We start from the raw sequence: 18,743 nt of genomic DNA, 5'->3' as shown, positions 1-18,743 counted from the left end.
CTTGTAAAAACATTGCAACATGCAGAGCAACATATCACTTATTGATGATGCCTTTATTTAGCTGGTAGGGGTCTTTTGCGTTGCTGATTAGAACAGATGTTCAGCTATGTGTGGTTAAGGGAGGCCATTAGCTGGAATATTGAGCTCCAAAATGTCACCATTAGAGTGAAATTAGTGTTGCATGCTAAATCGTGCCACGTCATGCCTGCTCTGCATATTGCTCGTGAACATTTACTCTTGCTGCACTTATGCCCTAATCAGTTTCATGTCCTGTGATTCACTCCACAAGCATGCAAACATGCTATGGATGCTGTGTTCAAACACCAAAGGGAACACTAACTAACCTAATCTCTTACTCATAGATTGCAGCTTTGAAACTGGGCAGCTCTGCCATTCAAAAAGCATCATCCTGAATTAATGCCACGCATTAATGTTACGTCGCTGTTTTCACTTCCATCTTGTTTTTTTTCCATCAGTATCAGGTTGACAGCTCTAAGGCTTCTTTGCAGGATAAAGTTGAGGAGCAGGCAGTCATCAACAGTTCATGAAATACCGAGGAATCTCCAATCGGTCAACACATCTGAAGTACTGCTGTAAGATAGGAATGTTACGCTCATCGGCTATATGATTGTAGGATGAGCTTTGTTGTATTTGCACCGCTTCTGTCAGTGGCTGGTGCAAAGTATGGGGCGTGCAGCTCTGCTCATTCTGGGAGCCACCCCCTTGCTCTTCCCCACCCCCTTCAACTGAGTATGATACAGCATTCAGATGGCAGCAGTTCAATGGCTCCAGAGATGCCTTGCATTCTGAGCTGCAAATGACGCACCAGTTTTGGCACTGCCGCTAAAATCCAGACTGGCTCAGATAGGGATTAGCATTTCACGCCGTTGGTCTGAATCAACATCGAATTCAGTGTCAGACTGAAAGTCTGTACTGCTGTTTCAAACAGCTATTGCTGGTTAGAGCCATAGAAAAGTTTCAGCACAGAATGAGGCCATTTGGCCTATCTTGTCCATTTCAGCCCAGGGGCATCCAGGTGTTCTTCTAATCCCACCTTCGTGCGGCCCATTTCCTGTATCTTACAACACTTAAGGTGTAGATCCAGGTACTTCACCACCAACTCCGGGAACGGACTCCAGACACCCACTACCCTCTGTGTAAAAAAGGTTCTTCCTCATGTCCCCTCTACACCTACTGCCACCTATCGGAAATCTATGCCCCCTGGTTCTAGAATTCTTCACCAAGGGAAGCAATTTTATCCTGTCTACTCTATCTCTTCCCCTCATGATTTTATACACCCCTATCAAGTCATCCCTCAGCCTTCTTTGTTCCAAGGAAAATAACCTCAACTGATCCAATCTCTCCTTGTAGCCACACTTCTCTAACCCTGGCAATGTTCTTTAAATCTCCTCTGTACTCTAGAGAGCAATTATGTCCTTCCTGTAATATGGTTAGTGGAGAAGTTTAAGACAGTTGGTGACTATGTTAAATAATACACATGTGACTTCATTGATACATCTTTGGAAAGTAGGCTGGTTGAGACTCTAGATGTCACCATTGCTGGACTGAACAAAGTTAGAGAAATAGATATTGAGGGCCAAAATGACTTTTACAGATCTTGGCACTGCTGTATGAATTGTTGATCATGTCTCATGGGCTTCATAAATAGGCATGTTAAGAACAGAGATTAATGAACCCACGTTGCTTTTAAGAAATTTTAATTAAAGAGCTTGAGACAAATCGTTATTCCTTCCCTTTAACTCCTCCAAAAAAAACCTTGTGAATTAATCATCCACATCTAGAAAAATATTATAGTTGTTGGCGTCTTAGCTGAACTTTGAAGTCTTGAAAAATACTTCCATAACTGAAGATCGACTTCCACATGAAGTATAAAAGTGAACCTCCAAAATGGGTGTGGGTGCTCACCATTTTGAAATGTTATGAACACAGAACATTAGAACATAGAACATTTCAGCGCAGTACAGGCCCTTCGGCCCTCAATGTTGCCCCGACCAGTGAAACCAATCTAAAGCCCATCTAACCTACACTATTCCAATATCATCCATATGTTTATCCAATGACCATTTAAATGCCCTTAACATTGGCGAGTCCACTACTGCTGCAGGCAGGGCATTCCACGCCCTTACTACTCTCTGAGTGAAGAACCTACCTCTGACATCTGTCCTATATCTATCACCCCTCAATTTAAAGCTGTGTCCCCTCGTGCTAGCTTTCACCATCCAAGGAAAAAGGCTCTCACTATCCACCTTGTCTAATCCTCTGATCATCTTGTATGCCTCTATTAAGTCACCTCTTAACCTTCTTCTCTCTAATGAAAACAACCTCCAGTCCCTCAGCCTTTCCTCATAAGACCTTCCCACCATACCAGGCAACATCCTGGTAAATCCCCTCTGCACCCTTTCCAATGCTTCCACGTCCTTCCTATAATGTGGCGAATAGAACTGTACGCAATACTCCAAATGCGGCCGCACCAGAGTTTTGTACAGCTGCAACATGACCTCCTGGCTCCGAAACTCAATCCCTCTACCAATAAAAGCTAACACTCCGTACGCCTTCTTAGTGGTGGTGGAGGCAAACTCGATAGGGTCTTTTAAGAGACTTCTGGATGAGTACATGGGACTTAATAGAATTGAGGGTTATAGGTAAGCCTATATATAAGCCTAGGTGGGTAGGGACATGACCGGCGCAACTTGTGAGCCGAAGGGCCTGTTTGTGCTGTATTTTTTCTATGTTCTATTAACAACCCTATCAACCTGGGTGCCAACTTTCCGGGATCTATGCACATGCACACCAAGATCTCTCTGTTCATCCACACGACCAAGTATCTTACCATTAGCCCAGTACTCTGTATTCCTGTTACTCCTTCCAAAGTGAATCACCTCACACTTTTCTGCATTGAACTCTATTTGCCACCTCTCAGCCCAGCTCTGCAGCTTATCTATGTCCCTCTGTAATCTGCAACAACCTTCCGCACTGTCCACAACTCCACTGACTTTAGTGTCATCCGCAAATTTACTAACCCATCCTTCTACTACCTCATCCAGGTCATTTATAAAAATGACAAACCGCAGTGGGCCCAAAACAAATCCTTGTGGTACACCACTTGTAACTGAACTCCAGGATGAACATTTCCCATCAACCACCACCCTCTGTCTTCTTACAGCTTGCCAATTCCTGTTCCATACAGCTAAATCACCCTCAATCCCATGCCTCCGTATCTTAGAATCATAGAAACCCTACAGTACAGAAAGAGGCCATTCGGCCCATCGAGTCTGCACCAACCACAATCCCACCCAGGCCCTACCTCATATCCCTACAGATTTAACCACTAATCCCTCTAATCTACGCATCTTAGGACACTAAGGGCAATTTTGTTTTAGGATGGCCAATCAACCTAACCCGCACATCTTTGGACTGTGGGAGGAAACCAGAGCACCCGGAGGAAACCCACGCAGACACGAGGAGAATGTGCAAACTCCACACAGACAGTGACCCAAGCCAGGAATCGAACCCAGGTCCCTGGAACTGTGAAGCAGCAGTGCTAACCACCGTGCTACCGTGCTTCCCTTCTACAATAGCTTACCGTGGGGAACCTTATCAAACGCTTTACTGAAATCCATATACACCACACCAACTGCTTTATCCTCATCCACCTCTTTGGTCACCTTCTCAAAGAACTCAAATAATGTTTGTGAGGCATGACCTACCCTTCACAAAACCGTATTGACTATCCCTAATCAAATTATTCCTTTCTGGATGGTTTTAAATCCTATCTCTTATAATCCTTTCCAAAACTTTGCCCACAACAGAAGTAAGGCTCACTGGTCTATAATTATCAGGTTTGTCTCCACTCCCATTCTTGATCAAGGGGACAACATTTGCTATCCTCCAGTCTTCTGGCACTATTCCTGTAGACAATGACGACATAAAGATCAAAGCCAAAGGCTCTGCAATCTCCTCTCTAGCCTCCCAGAGAATCCTAGGATAAATCTCATCTGGCCCAGGGGACTTTGCTATTTTCACACTTTCCAGAATTGGAACCTCAATGTTGTCGACATCCTCGTCAAAGGGTAAATATGTCTTAAACTCCCACATTTTAAAAATTATTTCTTCAATTATTTTATTTTATTTATTATTGTCACATGTATTAACATACAGAAAAGTATTGTTTCTTGTGCGCTATACAAAGCATACTGTACATAGAGAAGGAAAGGAGAGAGTGCAGAATGTAGTGTTACAGTCATAGCTAGAGTGTAGAGAAAGATCAACTTAATGCAAGGTAGGTCCATTCAAAAGTCTGACAGCAGCAGGGAAGAAGCTATTCTTGAGTTGGTTGGTACGTGACCTCAGACTTTTGTACCTTTTTCCCGGCGGAAGAAGGTGGAAGAGAGAATGTCCGGGGTGTGTAGGATTCTTAATTATGCTGGCTGCTTTTCCGAGGCAACGGAAGTGTGCAGAAGTGTGTGGGAGGCTGGTTTGTGTGATGGATTGGGCTATATTCACAACCTTTTGTAGTTTCTTGCGGTCAATGCAGGCTATATCATCTGCCTGACCCTTCGCACCCAGTTATCAGGTAATGGTAAGTAAAATATGCATTTGGGGGTTGAAAAATTGCAGTTGACTACTAATGGGAGGGTAGCCCATTGTGGCTGAAGAAGGTAGAGGTGGGGAGATGCACTGAAATCATGAAATAGCATTTCTTGATTAAGTTGGTTAAATTAATATCACTCATTGATTTTTTTTATGTCAAACAGTAAGGATATAAAAGCACTCAGATAAATATTCTTCATTGGCAGCATCCATATCTAAGGTTGCAACGACAGTGCAGGCCTCTCACAGGAAGTCAACAGCAGCTATTTGGTACAAGGTAACATAATACTCGAGGTTAACATGAGGTCAGAAAACTTAGTTTAGATCAGACCAATGTTCCCCTGAAGGAGTGGAGTGCAACCACACACAAATTTGGAATATACTACGCAGTGTAAACAGACTGGCCTCACCCTACCACCATTTCCTTTAGGACACAACCCTGTGTAGCAACACAAGGAACCACACTGTGCTACAACAGGCCATGTACAACAAAGAAAATTTTCTGATATTTTCTCTCTGTGGAATTCATCTTGCTTCTGCTCCTGAGAAAAACTCTATTCTTGCATGGAAATGGTACATTGAATTATTTGCCAAATTCAGATTAGCAGTATAATTAAAATTATATTTGCAAGTTCATTGGAGAACCCACCTCCAGCAAGAGACTTGCCAGACTCTTCCGATATCTTCAGATATCTTCAAGGATATTTGGTTACAGTGGGACTGTAGCAGTGAGGGGAGATATTTCTGTGGCCTCCACAACCAGTATAACTACCAGTATTGTGACATAAGGAAATTTGGGGTCAAAGAACTCCGGTATCCTCCCTTTTCTCTTAAGGGTATTCTGTCAATCTGAAATCATCGGATGTCTTTAATCTCTCCCTGAGTTTCTCATTTATCAAAGACATTTTTAACACCTTGTATTCTCAAACTAGACTTCTTTTCCTGAGTGACACCTTATTACAAAGGTTTCCTCCTTGGGATGAGCATCTCAGAAAAGCAGATACCAATATATGGCACAGTGGTTAGCACTGCTACCTCGCAGCACCAGGGACCCGGGTTCGATTCCCGGCTTGGGTTACTGTGTGGAGTCTGCACGTTCTCCTCATGTCTGTGTGGATTTCCTCTGGATGCTCTGGTTACCTCCCATAGTCTGAAAGATATGCTGGTTAGGTACATGCTAAATTCTCCCTCAGTGTACTAAAACAGGCACCAGTGTGTGGTGACTAGGGGATTTTCACAGTAACTTAATTGCAGTGTTAATGTAAGCCTAATTGTGACTACTAATAAATAAACTTTAAACTTAAAGCATATGGTGAGCGAACTTTAATTCATAAAAGCCCGGCCTGTTCATTAGTTGAAAACACAGTTCTTAATTTTTCTGGCTTTAGATAAAAATGAGAGGACAATCCAGATAAAGATGAGATCATTCCCAACTACTTTTGGCATCTACTTTTGGGAAATCTGAAATAAAAGCAGAAAATGCTGGTAATACTGAGCAGGTGATGCAAAATGGTGAAGAGAGGAACAGATTTAATGTTTCAGGTCTCTGACTTGTCCAGCTGTGCCAAACTGCAAATATTACTTGGAAATCTGAGTCAATGTTTTGGATATGAATTGGACTTTAACACGTAATTGATCAACTTTCTCTGATTTTGTTGTTTTTCCTGTAGCAGTTGTATTACTGGAGTGCGAGTGCAGAATGAAATACCAATTATAGAAAGTCCTCGCCTGAGTAAATTAATCAAGGTTCAAGGAAGTGATACTACTTATCTGAGAGTACGATGAGAATATGGTGACTTGTGAAGTACTGATTGATGTGATGTTATAATGTTTTAAAGGTACCAATCACTCATAAGTAATTGGGTAAACATGTTGTGGGTTAACTTATTTAGATGAGGCACATGAGAATGGATATACATAGGCACAATGGTTAGCACTGCTGCCTCACAGCATCAGGGACCTGGTTTTGATTCCAGCCTTAAGTGACTGTCTGTGTGAAGTTTGCATGTTCTCCCAGTGTCTGCGTGGGTTTCCTTCGGGTGCTCCAGTTTCCTCCCACAGTTCAAAAATGTGCGGGTTAGTTTAATCGGACATGCTAAATTGTCCTTTAGTGTTAGGGAGATTAGCAGGGTAATATATGGGGTTACGGGGATAGGGCCTGGTGGGGATTGTTGTCAGTGCAGGCTCAATGGCCAAATTGCCTCCTTCTGCACTGTACGAGTTCCATGATTCTACATGGATAGAAAGCTTGAAGACATCAGCATCAGAGCAGTGTGTGCATATGCTCTGTTCAAAAGCAAAAGTGAAACTAAGACTGCATGACATACTTCCCTTCATATGATGTGGTGCTCTTATCCCGTATAGGCACTGGTGATATTCGTAAAAAGGAAACCGGCTAATATGCTGCCCATAATAGAAAAGGATATTCCAAGTAAATCAGTATAATTTTATGGAGTAAACTTGAGGATTAGCTGTACAATTATCTATTAATTAATAGTCAGTATAGATTTATCCTGCTTGGCCAATCTCCTGGACCTCTTTGAAGAATGACAGATTAAGAGATCCATGGTAAGCTCTATGAAACGGTGCACCTAAACTTGTCAAAGACATTTAGCAAAGTTTCAACATAAAAGTCTATTATTTAAACTCAGAAGCCTCAATATTTAGGAGGTAGAGGAATGAAGAAAGGGTGTTCAGTCGTGAGTAAAGAAACCAGGAGATGTGGAGTCCCTGCTGATTTTCTCAATTTTCTTATGAAGTTTACAAGTCCCAAGTGAATAGTTGACGCATTCACTGAAACACTCAAACCTCAAGACGTGTGGAAGATGTGGCCACCTGCAGACACCAAGGAAATGCTCAGTTTTCCAGCAATTTGACAAGTCATGTGGCACGAATGAAGACAGACCAAGCGCGATCTACACATTGCAGTGTCACATCTGAGAGTGACAACCTTTAAATGCAGTATTGCTAAGGAAAATTCCAGCCTATGAGTCTATTCTAAATTGATGAATTCACAATCCCTAATGAGTAATTTGTGCCTTTTGATCATTATAAAAGCATGACAATCTCAACAATGTAATAGCTATAGCCTTTTTCACTGTTAGTGTCCTGCCATATTCCATCAAGCTTCATGCATGTTGTACATCTGCAAAAGTAAAAAATAATGTTTGGCATGGTACCAAATATACTGACATGCTGATATGGTGTGCTGAGAATTACCTCCAGTTTTCCACACTATATTCCTTAGGCTTTGACTAGATGTAAAATGCTTCCTCAGTGAGAGATGATTGAAACATGGCCACTTTCAGACTGCAAGTTTACACAGCAGCCTTGGCGGAGGTGAGTGAATAAATTGCATTCAAATTGTATCCAAACTGGTGGTGGACATGAGGAAGGGAACAGCATTTTAGTTGGTGAGAGTTTAAAAGAAGAGGAAAGATAAGGCAAGAGGGAATCGATTAAAATGAAGTTTATGACTTGGACAATTAGTCCATTCAGTGTACACAAATGCTGTCTTAATAAATGCAGAAAATGCTGGATAAACTCAGCAAGTCTTGCAGCATTTGTGGAGAGAGAAACAGAATTAATGTTTTGAGTCCATATGATTCTTCTACAGAACTGCAATCCATGGTATTTTGCTTTTATTTGCTGTCTTAATAACATGGATAAATTATCATTTCTCTTGCATGGATATCTAAGTGTTAAATTTCAGAGGTCAGGCTAGCAATTTTTTTTTAACCTACCACAGATGGTGCTAAAATCATATCTGTTCATCAGAGGAGAAAGCATAACTATGGTCCCCTGGCACTGATATTTTATTATTGGAACAGACGTACGTGGTCTGACTGTACAGATGGTCTTTCCGGCAGAGTTCATTGTAATCTGAAAACTTAGTAATTCACTAATCCTTCATGATCCTCTTTATTTAGTTCATACATGGTCAAAGCAGTGAAAAAAATCTGAATTTTGAATGAAATATGCAGAAGCCATGCTGTCTGTAACCAAGCGTGACCAAGATAGACACAGCTGTTATTAACTCGGTAAGAGTCGATTATCTTAGTTGCATTATGTTCTAGCATACATGTGTTCTCTAACTTGATGTTTAGATAACACCTTCCAATATCCATACTATAATAAAAATGACTGAGAAATTGTTTATGTAAGTAAACATTACAAAAATGATTTTATCTCTCAGCTAATTATTTATTATGATCAAATAAAATTAGTTCCTCTCTTATAAACTCAAATTTGTTTTGCATAATCACTGGAGGTATTGATGACGGCACGGTGGCACAGTAGTTAGCACTTCTGCCTCACAGCGCCAGGGACTTGGGTTCGATTTCGGGCTTGGTTCACTGCGCGGAGTCTGCGCATTCTCCCTGTGTCTGCATGGGTTTCCTCCGGGTGCTCCGGTTTCCTTCTCCACTCCAAAAGATGTGCTGGGTAGGTGCGTTGGCCATGCTGAATTCTTCCTCTGTGTACTTGAACAGGCACTGGAGTGTGGCCACTAGGGGATTTTCACAGTAACTTCATTGCACTGTTAATATAAGCCTACTTGTGACACTAATAAATAAACTTTTAAAATGCTCAGGTAAGAGCTTAATACTCAGGTCAAATTTTCAAAGGTTAGAGTCGACCAATCCTGATACTTATGCATGTATCTATTTAACTGTCAAACTCGTTGCATAATTTGTAATAAGGATAGGTGTTACAAATGTATGGACCTTTATTTGTAAACCATTTCTCTTGTAAAAAGAGAGTTCTACTGAACAGATGGAGCGTGAAATCCCCTGGGGCCTCTCCTGATCCTTCACCACCACTTTGGTAGAAAATCAGCAGCAACCTGGGAGGAATCTGACATCAGTGGCCTTTTTTAATGGTGTAAGCCATTTTGCTGGGTGTTCAGCCCACCGCCCACTGGACAACCTCATGAAAATTCCAGGCAGTACACCATAATGAAAATTAGTCTAATAACTGGGCTTTTGAAATGCCATTGTAAGTAATGTTAACTTTTTTAAAAAATAAGGATTTATATGTGCAGTGTACCAATCAGAATTACAGTGGAACCTCGATTTTACGCGCCCCGATTTAGCGCAAATTCGGATATAATGCGATGAATCATTGGACCTTTTTTTTTCCACTCATGATTGGCAAATCTTGCTCGCCCTGCTGTTTCCACCATGCTCCACTAGTCAGCTCGTCATGAGTAGAGAAATGCTGGGAAAAGGGTCTGGGGCCAGCCTTTTCATCATGCCAATCCACCATGGAAGATGATGACGAGCCAGATTTGTACGGCTTCACAGAGGAAGATGTGCGTGAGGCAGAGAAGCTGTCTCAATGCAGCAAAGAGCTACACCAGTGGCACTCTGCCGACGACGAATGCCTAACATATGAGCATCTGACGGACGCCGAGATTGTCTGTAACGTAACTATAGCACCGGGGGAGGCAAGTGTACCGGTTCTGGAGACCCAGGAGGTGGACCACATAAAAATCCTCCAACTCGGAAGCATTCTAGATTTCGCTTGCAGCAAGCGAAATTCTACGTTCAAGCAAGGAACACTCGATTACTTTTTTTAAAGTAATAAACTGTTGTTGTTTTGTATATTAAAAAGCTTTACTAAAAATCAATTTGTGCTTTAATTTCTACTGTAACAACGATTTATTCGTGGAATTCTTTAATTAAAAGGTAATTTACTTGCTAGATGGTAAACGTGCAAAAAACGGGTCAAATAGGGTGATAATAGGGGTGTTTTAGGATGTTAGGTCAACATTGGGTAAGTTTGAACGCTGATTTTCTTGAACCCCGATTTAGCACGACCCCGCTTTTTTCGCGATAACATTTTATGGACCCCAACCATCGCGTTATAACGGGGCCGCACTGTATATAGTAGCGTTTGTCATCATTTACATATCATACCAAACAATAACCCCTTCATATTACTCTTAGCATGGATAAGTCTGTAGAATTTCCCAAGTTTGTATTATTTACAGTGTTGTGCAGTTTGCAATGACTGTATTCAGTGGATATTCTATTGAAAGCGATTTCCAATTGTCAGCTTGGTGCAAAGAATATTTTATTTTGACTCCTGAGCATATTTATAGACAAAACTTCTCCCCTGCAAAAATCCACAGCTCTACTTACATATTCACTCTGTAACTCTGGAAGCCTGAGAGATTATAGCTTGAGCTATATCAGGATAACCATAAGACTGAGAATCTATCACCATAAATGGTCAACAATGTAGGAGATTTCTAGAACTTTCAAATCTGATTCCCCAACTCTCCATTGCTCAATGGGATTGTGACCATTAAGTGTGGTGAGGTCAGGCATACCCTGTCATCAATTGGCAGAAATGGGCACCAGTTTGGCACCTAGGCTAAAAGAACAAAGCGTTAGTAGAGGTTAGGAAGAGAAAGCCAAAAGCTAAGAATTAGGAATGCATTTATTTAGCTCATGATGAATATGCTACATCTTTCTCTTGGAATCGGGGAAGCAGAAGAGAAAATCAAGAAAGATATAGAAAGATCGTTTAAAGAAAGGAAATGTATTTTCTGATTCAAGGAATTGAAGGAATTTAGAAAATTCAGAAATGCATGTTGATTATGTTTTCACTTAGGTTTGTAATGAACTTTGAACACGTGTAAATCAAAGGCTTGATGTATTGACAAGATGAATAGATTAATAGCGAAAAGATTTGAATTGCTACTATAATACACTCTGATATAGCAGTTTAATGCCAGAAAAATGTCAGTTTTACAGATGGCATCATTCATTAGGCAAACTAAGCTTCATTCCATAATGACTGTTATGTGGCATTGCATGAATACGCTATGAAGATCTGTGTCTGGTTGTGTAAAGTTACAGAAAAATACTTTTGCTATATTGCCATTATAAACCAATAACAATTTACTGAAGTGGTTCTTCTTGAATTTTAATGAGGAAAATGCTCCCTCACAGCATCACTGGGTAGTTCAAAATATTAGCTTGTAAATTTTTAATGTGTTCACGGAGGCAGCAGACCCTATTTCTGACAAGAAGTTATCTTAAGATTGAAGGTCGTTGTGCTTGAATTACTGGTGATAGCATCTCTCAGATATAGCACCACTAAAGAACTGTTCAAGATAAATATACGTAAATATAATATATACACACACACCACACACACACACACACTCTGTTAGGTTGATGGATTAAAGCTCGGTTTAAAATGGATTACAGGATCAAATCCATGTACAGCCTCAAATAATAAAAATTCTGTCTTTTAATGCTCCAATTATAGAACCCCAATGACATTAAGACAGCGAGTTCTAATCATATCAGAGTTCTGTTTCATAACTAAGATGTAATTCTTAACTGCAGTACTTTCAGAGAGTGATCGATAGAAGTCATCAATAACAATGAAAGCAACTGTTCAAAAGTTTTAATTTGTAAAATTTGCTCTTTTTCCATTGCTTAATATACTTATACAATCATTATACATATTAATTAAGTTGATCATTATTATTTTGTCTCTCAAACATGGGAAAGTGTTAAACAATGATAATACAAGTTTTTATAGAACATGTCAATACACGTCGCTGATGTCCTGAAGTTTAGGGTTTAGCTTTTAAAAGGTTTTCAAGACCACGCAAGACAGCATTAATTATGGCACACGTGTTTCTCCTGTTGATGCATGTAACACGAAGGCAGTGTCATGCAACTGTACAATCTATCGGGGTTGAGAAGTGTGGGTCTAATCCTAGTGTTTTAACCGTAAATAAAGGCACTAAACTGTTATGAAGACAGAACTGGCTAAAGCGAACTGGAAAATTAGGTTAAAAGGTAAGTCAAAGGAGATACAATGGCAGATATTTAATATACATTCCAGTATACAAAGATACATTCCAGTGAAAAAGAAAAGCCTAGGAGAAGGGTGCACTGTTTGTGACTAACTGAGGAAGTTAAATTGAAAACAAATCAGATACAGTTATGCAAAGATTAGTGGTAGATTAGAAGATTGGACAGAACTTTGAAAATCAGCAAAGAATGACAAATAAATAAGGAGGGAGAAATTAGAGTATGAGAAATAGATAGCCATTGTTAATGTTTCTGCAAGAATTGCAAAATGAAAAGTGTAACTAAAGAGTGTTGGCCAGTTAGTAGAACATCTGTCAAAGGAAAAATTAGAAGGTTAGAGCAGGGTCTCTATAAAAAATCCGAATGAGATCAGGCAAAGTCAATGTGGCTTTGTGAAAGGGAAATCATGTTTGACTAGAGCTCTTTGTGGAAATAGTAAACAAATTGAATAAATAGGAACCCATTGATGTGGTGTACTTGGATTTCTAAAAGGCATTCGAGAAGGTGTCATATCAAAGGTACTATGCAAAATAAGAGCTCATGATGTAGGGAGTAACATATTAGCATGGATAGAGGATTGTGTCATTTTTGTGTTAGCAAGCTGTAACGAGTGGAGTGTCACAGGCATTAGTGCCAGGTCCTCAAATATTTACCATCTACATCAATGACTTGGAAGAAGAGACAGAATGTATGATTGCTAAGTTTTCTGATGACACAAAGATAGGTAGAGGACGTAAGGGGTGGGATTTTATGGTCTCACTTGTACTGAAACCCTTAAATCCCACCCGAGATCAACAGACCATCCCATTGTCCGCCCCTCACCCGCTCCAATTCTCGTGGCAGGCGGGGCAGTAAAATTCCAGCCAAGGAGTCTGCAAAGGGCTACAGACAGGTTAAATGAGTGGGCTAAAATTTGGGAGATGGAACATAATGTAGGAAAATGTGAACTAGTCCATTTTGGCTGGAAGAATAGAAATACAGTATTTTATTTAAATAGAGACAGATTGCAGAAAACAGAGGGATCTGGGTGTCCTGGTACGTGAATCGTATGAATAAAGTTTGGAATGATTGAGTCTGTGTCCATTGGAGTTTAGAAGAATGAGTGGTGGTTAATTGAAATGTATAAGCTCCTGAGGGGACTTGACAAGATAGATGCTGAGAGGATGTTTTCCGTTATGAGGGAGACTAGAACTAGGGGACACAGTTTAAAACTAAAGGGTCTCCCATGTTACAAAGAGATGACGGGAATTTCTTTCTCTCAACGGATAGTTAGTCTGTGTAATTCTCTTCCCCAGAGAGCATGTTGAGTTAGATAGATACTTGTTTGACAAGGGAGCCCACGAGTATAGGGGATAGGCAGGAAAATAGAGTTGAGGCTGCAATCGGATCAACCATGATCTTATCAAATGCTGGAGCAGGCACAAGGGGCCGAATAGCCTTCTCCTGCTCTTAATGTGCATATTCGTATTTACCAACAGATATAATGTTCTTCTACGACTCATCATTCCTCTTCACTTCTCATCAGACTCTGTCGAGGTATAACGTATCGCAAATATATTCAACATGAATCTAAGTTTACTGAAGTAGTCAGGTCAAGTGCCATAATGACACTAGATGGTCAGACCTGTTGCTGGACAACACCAAATGGTTTCCATACCCTGGCCACCACCAGAAAATGTCAACATGTTAAGAAACATGGGCACCTAGAGGGGGGCACTGGAGCATTAAGGGAGAAAGCACATTAAGATAATGCTAAAGTGCAAAGGGACTTGGGAGTCCTAGTCCAGGATTCTCTAAAGGTAAACTTGCAGGTTGAGTCCGTAATTAAGAAAGCAAATGTAATGTTGTCATTTATCTCAAGAGGCTTGGAATACAAAAGCAGGGATGTACTTCTGAGGCTTTATAAAGCACTGGTTAGGCCCCATTTGGAGTACTGTGAGCAATTTTGGGCCCCACACCTCAGGAAGGACATACTGGCACTGGAGTGGGTCCAGCGGAGATTCACACGGATGATCCCAGGAATGGTAGGCCTGACATACGATGAACGTCTGAGGATCGTGGGATTATATTCATTGGAGTTTAGGAGGTTGAGGGGAGATCTGATAGAAACTTACAAGATAATGAACGGCTTAGATAGGATGGACGTAGGGAAGTTGTTTCCATTAACAGGGGAGACTAGGACGCGGGGGCACAGCCTTAGAATAAAAGGGAGTCACTTTAGAACAGAGATGAGGAGAAATTTCTTCAGCCAGAGAGTGGTGGGTCTGTGGAATTCATTGCCACAGAGGGCTGTGGAGGCCGAGACGTTGAGCGCCTTCAAGACAGAAATTGATAAATTCTTGATTTCTCGAGGAATTAAGGGCCATGGGGAGAGAGCGGGTAAATGGAGTTGAAATCAACCATGATTGAATGGTGGAGTGGACTCGATGGGCCGAATGGCCTTACTTCCGCTCCTATGTCTTATGGTCTTATGGTCTTAAGATTTGACTAAGCCAATCCTGGAATTCAGCAACTGTATCACAATCTTGAGCCACATTATATAACTAGCCAACAAAAGCATTGATAATCATGAAACAATTATGATGAAATTCACAAAAGAGAGAGTTTATTTCCTTATGTTGCAGAGCTGTTGGAAAGCTTCAATGTTGAATTGAAAGTGTTGGGTTATTTAATTCTAAATAGGAGTGGTGGGTGATGGGAGGAACTTAACTTCCAGTTGAACTCAAAAATGGTTAAACTTTGCTCTGTCTAAGGATCTTGTCTTCAAGTCTGTCCACATGCTGATGGGGAAATTAAATGAATGGATTAAGCACTTAATATAATAGCTTTATGTTTATGAATGAATACATATTACCAGACAAATGTTGAGGCTTGTTGGTATCCATTTCTGATTTTTTTTAGTTGAAATGATCGCCATCAGTCACAACCCTCTGGGCTGTTTATGTTTTTATATTTCATCTGTGTATTCTGTTATTTATGAATTCTGGACATTAATAATGTAAGGTGCTCTGATTTATTCCTGACATAAGCTGATACTAGATGCACTGTAGTATCTATCAGATTAGATGCTGCTTCTGCTAACACTTCTCATTTATTCTGTGCAGGCACCATCATCACCTTCTTCACCTTCAGCTAATGAACCAAAATATGAGAAGCGTTGGCTAGATACCTTATCGGTCCCTTTGTCGATGGCTCGAGTCTCAAGGTACAGAGCTGGAGCAGATCAATTAAGGTTTGTAATCCAGAGAGACAAAGACTGAACAAATTGGAACATTGCTGATATTGCTTGTGAACAGATGTTTTGGTACGGTATGGGACAGAGTATTTACAAAGATGCAAAAAAATCTTATGTTTCCATTGCAGTCTATAAATTTACCGGATGACACAGTTTGCATTGGATAAATCATGTTTATGTTCACAAAGATGTGCAGACATGCAAAGTGAAGTTAAATACCGCAGTTTGTAAACGGCACCAGACAACAGCAGCATCAAACATACTGGTGTATAATCAAAAAGTAGTTCAATATTTTCTCCTTTTGAAAAAAACATGAATTCAATTTTAGTAGGAATGTGCAATTGAGTCTAATAACAGCACTATTTCCCAGCTCTTTAATGTTAACAAATCCTCTGTAAATTGCTCTCAGTAGGTCAAGTCATACCCTGTTTTATAATGACAGGAAGGCTTTTCTTTCTTAACACACAATTGATTGTTCTGCATCTGAGATGCAGCAGTCCTTGTCCTGTTCTTTTATGGTTGTGAGATTGACTTCTAAAAAGGTACATCTTTTAAGCCAATCAAAGGATAGTTGATGCTGGTGAGGAAAGTGTGCAGATTAAAGATGTTGGCTGGAATTTTCCGGCCATTCACGCCAGCAGGATTTTCCAGTCCCGCTGCAGTGAACGGAGATTCTGGCCATTGTAAATAACCCAGATTCAGTGTAAGGGTTTAGGGGGGTGGTGAGGTAGAGTCGGATGCTGTCATGTACATATGGAACCTGACAGCATGTTTCTAAGGGGCAGCCCACAGATAACAAAAAGGAGATCAAAGATAGATCTTTGGGGTGGGGGAGGTCTCAGGTGTCATACTTCACTGTTGGGTGTCTGAAAGTATTAAAAAGAACTCAGTAATTTTATGTTTTTGTTCTGAGCACTCTATATATACACACACCAGCTTTTATGTTACAGTAAAGTCAGACTGAGGAACAATGGAGGTTAAGATTCATCAGGCTGCTTTAGAGTATTGGCACATGCTGTAGTTTGATCTACAGGTGAATTCCAGGATAAGCACAGCACCACCGATAGTTGTTAAAGCAGTGTCACTGTCAATTCTTATGCTTCAGGTTCATTCCAGGTGGCCACAGGAGACACAGTAACTTTCAGTCAGTTAGTAATGCACAGATGTTTCAAACAGATGACAAATGCATTGTTTTCCCGAAATAGCAACTTTGCACTTTCCCCATGGACAATCAGCTTGAAACAACTTGCACTTATGTCAGATCTTTTGTCTCCTAAGGATGTCCCAAAGTGCTCACAACCAGTGACGTTCTGTTGAAGTGCATTTTATCAAAATGCAGGATTCCCTGAAGTCCAGAACAGTAATGATGGCGTTTGTGTAGCCCTCTGTGTTCCTGTACACAATTAATATTCATGAAACATAAGAGTTGCCATCAATATGCAGCATGTCTGTGACTAGTTCCATGAGGTCAAGCAGGCAAATTTCATTTCCCATAATGCAGCCTTGACATTTTTATTTTAAAAGTATCCATTGTGCCTCCACTACTTGACACAGAAAGAACAGTGCAAGGTCGGCTCCTAGGAGATGAAAGCTATCTCCTGCAACCAGGGCTCATGACAACTCTACAACAGCTCTGTGCAACTGCAGAGCAAGTGCACAAAGAGATTTATGCATCCACCAGTGTTATTGCCAAGTACTCATAGGCTCACTGAAAAATGCATACAACTTGTGGGTTCTGTTCAGAATGTCTTACAGTAAGCCCCAGCCAAAACCTCTTGTATCATCATACTTTGTTCTAGTGTACAATTTGCTGTCTGAAATGGCATCAAAATAGAACAATCACAAGAGGACGGCAACGATGAGCAGCAAGGAGATGACTAAGCAGAAATGCTGAAGGCTAAAAATCCAACTTCTACCCAATCTTTGTGAGCTGATAGAGCCTTCTCATAACTACCTCAGGGAGAGCTCCCCACGTCTTCACCATGTCCCCATCTTACAAATACAAGATTTCATAAGATGGTTATATTTTGGACCGTTGCTTTCAATTTAAGGTAATACAGGACACTCTGGAAAACGGTGACAGTGTGAAGTTGTATTGTGCTTTGCCAGGCAACAGGCTAGGTGTTGGTTACAATGGGAAAAGACTTACTGAAACCCAAGTGCCATATTTCACACCTGAACACAGAGAAAGAGAGAGAGAGAGGCAGTTGTCCTTGCTTTGGCACAGATTTAGTAGTCAATTGGACTTTAAAAAAGCTAGACAGAGAGGGAGTCCCAGAGAGTCAGAACCGCAGCTGTTACAGTTAGCAGAGGGAAAATGGCTACTTTTCCCTCTGTTAATTTCCAGACAGAATGCGCTGGGAAGACTTTCCCTGGTTGCAGAGATGGACCCTGTGGAAATTTAAGACCCTAAAAGATTTGTCCTGGCGTGGTTGGGGGAAGGAATCACTGGAGTGAGATGTTTTGCCTGAGTTTGGCTTTGGATTTCTTGGAAGAATAAGGAAAAGGACCTTTAATGTTCATTAAGCATTTTGACTCAGTAAAATGGGAAAAGGGAGCCCCTTTGAAGCTGACTACCTTTGGACTGTTTCCTGTAAAGACTGCAACTCTGTAAACAGCATGCTGCCATGTAAAAATGTGACTGGAATTTTTGAATGTGCTAAACACTAATCAGGATTTTTTTTCTGTAGTTTAAAATATTATTTGCCTACTAAGTGGCACTTAGTCAATGTTAACTTGAGTTTGCTTCTTGCAGCAAAAGTCTTTCTTGCGGTATGATTCCTTTAAGTTGGTCACTGGGAATTCAATTTTTTAAAAAAGTTATCCAGCTCTATGAGGATCATAACACTCAGTAAATGCACTGCTACCTACCACTGATCTGCCAAAGATGGCATTCCGATCACATGCTGAAATATTGTCTGAGGCAATAACAGGTACAATCTGTGGACATGGCAATCTTTTACATGAAGGTGCAGATCTTAACAGCAGAAGGTTGTCAGATTAGGTAGTGATGAGCTGGGTAGGGCAGGTGGGGGGATGGCAAATGGGTGAGTGGTTAG

The 18,743-nt window shown here is 40.7% G+C and overlaps 1 protein-coding gene across 1 annotated transcript in view; it reads left to right on the top strand.

Moving 5' to 3' along the window:
- Nucleotides 1-18,743, top strand: part of sntg2 (syntrophin, gamma 2) — a 240,135-nt gene that overhangs the window by 93,338 nt on the left and 128,054 nt on the right. The window contains exon 9 of the mRNA XM_078213586.1: nt 15,554-15,681. Coding sequence (XP_078069712.1) covers nt 15,554-15,681 — 128 coding nt within the window. The remainder of the gene's footprint in view (nt 1-15,553; nt 15,682-18,743) is intronic.

This window comes from Mustelus asterias, chromosome 5 (assembly GCF_964213995.1).
Source record: "Mustelus asterias chromosome 5, sMusAst1.hap1.1, whole genome shotgun sequence".
Lineage (NCBI taxonomy): Eukaryota > Metazoa > Chordata > Chondrichthyes > Carcharhiniformes > Triakidae > Mustelus > Mustelus asterias.
Note: the sequence above shows the minus strand (reverse complement) of the source record. Positions and strands in the feature narration are given on the sequence as shown.